We start from the raw sequence: 6656 nt of genomic DNA on the forward strand, positions 1-6656 counted from the left end.
CCCCCCCCCCCCAAAAAAAAAAAAATTTATTGTGATTTTAAAGGGGTGTTGATGAAAAAGGCCTTTTTACAACTTGCAGGTTTTCCTTTGCCAAAAGGAAAACCGAATCAGATGCATTCACTTCGATAGCCAACAAAAAACATTTTGCCTTTTTTTTTCTCCGAGGACCAATTAAGACACGCAGTTCATTCTGCATCTTCTTCAATGTGTGTGTGTGGTCTGAATGTGATACTTTCTGTCTAAATGGGGTTTAGGGTAGAAAGCCAAATCCTCCAACAAAACAACAGGTAAAATCCAAAACTCTCCCCTAACACAATATCAAAAACCCAAATCAAAATTCTAGCCAGCTCGGCAAAAAATCCAGTCCGGCTTTAGAACCAAGTCTTGATTCATAGTTTATCGTCCATGGAAAGAGATGCCAGCTTATCGATCGGGCTGTTACTTCCGCTGCTACTCACCAGAGGCGGACCGACGTTCCTCAGGACATCCATGGCTTCTGCAACTTTGGCTTTCAACGCATCTGGTGATTCTATCAGATGCAACACTTCTGTCTGGTCCATCTCCAGCAGCATGCCTGTCACCTTCGCCGCATTTTCACTCTCCATCTGGTCAACCAATGGGTATAGATGCTCACCCAGCAGCTGAGAAAGCAGAAACCCCAAAACCCGTTAGGCTATAAATGTACGTGTATATTCCTCACGACCAGGTAGTGGTAGACTTTACCGTCCTCTGTTGGGCAGGCGTCCCATTAGCGAGGGCAGAAGCCAATGCGCCGGTTGACAGAGGCTGTGCAAAGGGCATTCCGTTCATATCATAAGCGATGGGAAGAATTCCTCCGGGAATGGGACCGTCGAGCATGTTACTAACAGGGGAATAGCGATACCCACGTCCCCTTGGGAGCATCTGAGGATTGAGAAGACAGCGTAAAAGGGTTACCGTCAAAACACTAACTGGGTTCTTGATTCTGCATATAAGGTTGCAATGGCAGGGGATTTCCCGGAATCAGAACTAACCTGAGGCTGCAAGAGAGGAATTAGCTGCTGAGACTGGCGCATGGGCCCACCACCTGAGCGTCTGCCGCCTGGCCGCTGACCTGGCTGCATCGTCGGGCCAAAAACATTTGGCCTCATTCCAGGAACCAGCTGTGGCTGATATCCAAATCCCGGCTGTCACAGATGACAGATCATGTCAAGCATCATATGAGTGGCAAAGAATGCTATTTCTATCCCAGGATATGCACATTGATGCTTATTCATACTACCAAAGGCACATCCAGAAGAAATTGCATTTCCATCGTCAACGTCAACATCAACATCATTGGTGTGAAATAAATTCCTCAGCTAATAAAAAATGCTTTACCTGCTGAGAGATCATCATTGGTGGAGGACCTTGACCATAGAGCAGCTGTTGTCCAAGACCTGGAGCACCACCAGGATAAATTGGCATATGCGGACTGACAGCGGGTAACAAAGCAGGTCGCATCTGAGAAAATTGTGCCTGCATTGATCATCAAGAAAATGTCGAGATGGTAAAACCGAACAGCACAATATCAAACATATGATAACTGCTGAGGTCAATGGTGCACCTGCAACTTAGCCCTTCTTTCCTCCTTCCTCTGTGCAAGAGCAACATAGAGCGGTTTGCCACCCACCATTTTACCATTCATCTCAGAGAGCTGTTGAAGAAAAAAAACAAAGGTGTAAGAAAATCACAGATACTCGAATGGATCAGGACAATATCGAAACATGAAGAGAATTATATTACAGCTCTAGAAGCTGCTCCAGCAGACAAGAAAGCAACAAATCCAGATCCTTTGCTAATACCACTAGGTTCCCGCATAACCTGCTCAAACAAATGTAGACAAGATGTTAAACTAGATAAAGAAAGATCTGTCATAGACAGTGTCTACCTATGCACGAGACTGACCTTGCAGGAAGTTATTGTTCCGAATTCAGAAAACAACTCCCGCAACTTCTCATCAGTGATAGAGTCATCAAGATTTTTAACATATAAGTTCAATCCTTCGAAATTGTTCCCCGTCTCCCTCAACCCCTGCTGCTCAAATCTTCCCCTCAGTTCGAGTTCCCTCTCAGATTTCTTCTGCGCTTTACCAACATACCATTCCTTGTCACCAACCCTCTTCCCATTAAGGGCCTCAACAGATCGGGCTGCATCTTCAGGGCTCTCAAAGTTAACAAATCCAAAACACTTGGATCTTCCATCCCCATCTCTCATAACCACCGCACTTGTGATATACCCGTACTGACCGAAAATATTCTTTAAATCATCATCAGTTGATGTTTCTGACAGATTCTTCACATACACATTGTTGAATTTTATCTTATTGGCACCAGACTCCCTGTCCTCCTTGCGAAGAAAGGGTCCAACGAAGATTTGTTTGTCGTTGAGCAGTGTGCCATTCAGCTTGTTGATGGCATTTTTAGCCGAATCCTCCTCCTCAAACTGCACGAAACCGTGCCCTCTGGACTGACCCAGGTGATCAGTTGCAACCTTACACGACAAAATATTTCCAAACTCGGAAAATGTGTCATGAAGAGCTTTGTTGTCAATGGACTTGTCCAAATTCTTTGCAGTGAAAAAAAGAACAGAAAAGAAAACCACCCGAGTTAGGCATGAAACAGAGGACGAGGGAAATGGATAAAAAAGGCAGACATTCACAAAAGCAAATACCTTGACGAATAAGTTACCAATGCCGCTTCTACGAAGATAATTGTCACGGGAAGAGTATGTAACCCGAATCATCTTGCCGTTGAGATGAGAGAAATTCAGCTCCTTCGTCGCCCGTTCCGCTGTAGCAAAAAAAGAAACGAAGACTCAACCAAAGCAACGAAATAAAGCCTAGAATTCTTTGAAACCATCAACGGAGACAAAAGGTAAGAACATCTATGCAATCCTCTGGAAGAGAAACACTAAATCTAAATCCTAATCATTGGGTCATACATACATACATACATTTGCATTCAAATCCAACAAACTATCCATCAGACAGACTCATTGTCAGAACTGAAAGTCAAATGGAAGATACAGAGTAATTCAGTCCATCGCCAGGATACCCTTAACTCAGATTAGCCACAAATTGACGAAGATCGAAAAATTGAAACCTCGGTACATAGGATCGAAATGCGTAGTGCGAGTTGAATCCAAAGGAATTCTGAAGAAGAAGGGCACAAACCATCATGGGTATTGCTGTAATTGACGTAACCATAGCCAAGAGAAATCTGGGTTGCGGCGTCTCGGCAGACCCGAACCGACACGACCTGACCCACTTGGTTGAAATAATCATAGAGCTGAGAGTCCGTCACGTTTAGCTCCAGATCTCCAACGTAGAGAGAACACAGAGCGCCGTGATTAACCTCGTCGCCGCCAGCAGCCGCCGTCGCCGCCGCCGTAACAAGAGGAGGCGCTATCGAATGCGAAGGAGCCTGAACCTGCGCCATTGCTGCAAATCTCAACGACAACAAATGCGAAACGGTACACAAACCTAGGCGAAAGTGACAGAATTCAAGACGGAATCTTTTTGGGGTTTTTTGTCAAGTTCTTTTTGTTTCGGTTTTCTTTTTTTTTTCCTGGGATAGGAGGAGATAAGGATATGGCGACAGCGGAGGTTGTTGGCAGTACCGCGGCACAGCGCAGAGAGTGAAGGAGAAATGCTGGGAATATATAGGATTTTGTAAGATGATGGTGGAGATGAAGAACAATGTCTTCGGCAAAAACCCTAGGTAAAAAAAAATATTTTTTTATGCAAAGAGAAAAAAACATGAGATGATACGATGGATTTGCAGCCGTCCGATCGTCAACGTGTCACGTGGGGGCCCATATCTCGCGTGGGCTTCTTGTGAATTTTTCTGACCTGGGAGTATCTCTTTATGCTTTGCCTGTATATCCACGTGGCAAAATAAGTCTGTTTCTACGTTACAGCATCTCTTATCTCCGAAATAAATCAACATTGACCGACGGTCGACTCGAAAACAAAACTGAACGTTTTTTTTTTTCATTTACGCACACAAATTGTATTATTAAATAGATACCTCAGTTGTTTGGTATGTAACGTTAAATAATAGTTTGGAATGAGAGAACATTTTATACTACAGGACACATATATATACGACCAATAATAACAAAAAATATGATCGTCCATAATTTGAAATTGAAATTGCTATGAATATAAAAATAAATATCTTAGACGTTACAAAAAAACGGCAAGGAGAATACAATAAAAATGAAGCGAAAAATTCGAAAAAGATTGGGTCCAATTGGGGGAATCCCCAACTCTGTTGATTGAGAACTCACTTCTCCAAGCGAGGTCGTGACTTCAACACCCAGAGTATAGAGATTCTCGTTTCGCCTGCCGATTTCGGCCAATTTACATCCACGTGTGTGTTGCAGGCTCGCATGCGTGGCCGGGATTAGTCTGGCCTCTTAGGCCTGGGAAACCCGACTTACCAAAAAAAAAAAAGATTGGGTCCAATTCCATACTCATACTTGCAGCATCTGGTGAAGCAGACCATCAGTCTCTGTTTCGCCCCGGCGACCAAATCACCGACAATGGGAGCCGTCATCGACCCGCACGCGCCCACGAGCCGCCTTTTACGATTCCCCTCTGCCTCCGCCGGGATTCCTGAATCCAGTTCCACTGTTCAGTGTACTTGTCGTTGTCTGAATTGATCCTTTTTCATCGTGGCAGAAAGAAACCCGAGGGAGGGAATTGGCTTTCGGAGTAGAGCTACATGCACGCATCCATCGTGTGAAATGGAGTGATGCCAAACTTCAACCGCATATGCCCTCTTTCAGTTATATGCCCTTTTGTTTTCTGCTTTGGCTCGAACCCAACACGCGCACTATTCGTGCTTGCTGTTTTGTTTGTACTTTGTACAATGCAGAAGCAAAACATGCTCTTAATGATGGCATAAAACCACTTTGCCCCTCAAATTTTCACGTTTCTTTTCGCGGTTCCCCATTCATTCGTCCTTTCCCCCCGAAATAAAAAAGGTTTAGGGAGAAGAGGAAAACCAAACTCACCCTCAATATGGCTCTTTGAGAGAGAGAGAGAGAGAGAGGGGACAATTGGCACCCAAATTCGGGATGGGAGAAGAAGTAGGCCACTCTTTTGTCCCCAACCCCTCTCCTCTCTCTCTCTCTCTCGACCGTTTCATGACACTTTATCATTCTCAATATCTAGTCATATATTTCTACATTTTCATTGTTTTTAACACTCTCCTCGCATATCTCTCCCATTTAAATCCTTACCATATGTTTACACAGATTCACATTCACTGTTACTCGAAGATTTGAACAAATTCCAGACCATTCCCCTTGTTTTGTTTGCACTCCCAACCCTCGCAGCCTAAATTAAAAAACTTCGATTGGCTTGAAGCAACTTTTAAGCCCTCCATGATTTACGCTTTGTAACAAAAAAAAGGGAAGCTTTGCCAAAAAAAAAAAACACCATTACACTAGAAACACTAATCACATACTCCGGGAGGCGCACGTTAGCAACCGTCACCTACAGATGAAATGATGGTTCATGTCACTTGCTTTTCCTCTCCCATTCATCGTCGTCATCCGAAGATTCCGGGTCGGGCATCTTGTTCAAGTCGACCCGTTCCAATAGCCCGTTGTTACCCCTCTTAAACCCCTTCCCACTCTTACCATCATCTCTATGATTATCCCCGTAATCGTGATTACCACTTCCCAGACCACCCCGGTCTTGGTCTTGACCATTGCTTTGCACCACCGCGTCCACCTGCGCACCCACCTCCGCCGCCTTCCTCCTTATGTACGCTGCCGACATGTCCTCTCCTCCGGTGACCGTCGCGACGTCTCCGGCGAGAAACTCCGGGAAGTTGAGGCGAGCCGTGGGGCCCCTGAGGTAGAAGACCGCCGTGTCGTAGGCCCGCGCCGCCGCCTCCGGCGTGGAGTAGGAGCCGAGCCAGATCCTCGAGCGCTTGTTGGGTTCTCTAATCTCAGCGACCCACTTTCCCCACTTCCTCATCCTTATCCCCTTGTACGGCTTCTCCCTCTTCCTCTCCGCCGCGGTTTCCATAACTTTCCGGTGAATTCTTTCTCCGCCGCCGCAAGATCCCGACTTCTCGAGAGATTTCAGCAGACCATCGGATTTCTGATCTGGGTTTCAGAGATTTCAAGGGAAAGATCTGTTGAAAGGTCCGGAGAGAGGGAGAGAGGACGGCGATTCACATGCGGAGGGAGGTTTACACGTAGGCGGAGATGAGAGGAACACGAAACCGCTGAGGAAGAAGTTCCAAATTCACCGACACTTCAAACCTTATAAACTTCGTGATTTTCGCTTCTTATATTTTGCCAAGGCAGACTCTCTCATATCTCGTAATAATAATGTTTTTTTTTTATCTATTTATTATTGTTATTATTGGGCGGAAATAAACTATTGCGAAAAACACACAAAAAGGACTATATGCTATACGCTCTCATGCGCCTTATTTTAATGAAGCCATCGACATTTTCATTGGACCGTAATAAAGTTGCTCCTCGTTTCTTAAATAAGATTGGTATAAAATAACTATCATAGATGCACCTACCTTATGCAAACAAAAACACAATGCTATTCAACCCATAATTTATGAAAGATAATAACTTTTGTTCTATGTTATATGAATTTC

The 6656-nt window shown here is 44.7% G+C and overlaps 2 protein-coding genes across 2 annotated transcripts; both read right to left on the reverse strand.

The window, feature by feature from the left end:
• Positions 1-100: 100 nt before the first annotated feature.
• LOC104807595 (polyadenylate-binding protein 4) lies at positions 101-3705 on the reverse strand. The gene is made up of 9 exons (XM_010532952.2): positions 3194-3705; positions 2692-2810; positions 1927-2586; positions 1765-1842; positions 1586-1675; positions 1360-1497; positions 1014-1166; positions 724-903; positions 101-641 (listed from the first exon to the last, which is right to left on the reverse strand). Exons 1-9 carry the CDS (start codon positions 3456-3458, stop codon positions 390-392), a joined length of 1935 nt encoding a protein of 644 aa, XP_010531254.1. The 5' UTR covers positions 3459-3705; the 3' UTR covers positions 101-389.
• A 1661-nt stretch (positions 3706-5366) lies between these two features.
• Positions 5367-6423, reverse strand: LOC104807596 (ethylene-responsive transcription factor RAP2-10-like). The gene has a single exon (XM_010532953.2). The coding sequence runs from the start codon at positions 6062-6064 to the stop codon at positions 5549-5551; it is 516 nt and encodes a 171-aa protein (XP_010531255.1). The 5' UTR covers positions 6065-6423; the 3' UTR covers positions 5367-5548.
• Between the last annotated feature and the right edge of the window lie 233 nt (positions 6424-6656).

Source organism: Tarenaya hassleriana, unplaced genomic scaffold (genome assembly GCF_000463585.1).
Source record: "Tarenaya hassleriana unplaced genomic scaffold, ASM46358v1 Cleome13, whole genome shotgun sequence".
NCBI lineage: Eukaryota > Viridiplantae > Streptophyta > Magnoliopsida > Brassicales > Cleomaceae > Tarenaya > Tarenaya hassleriana.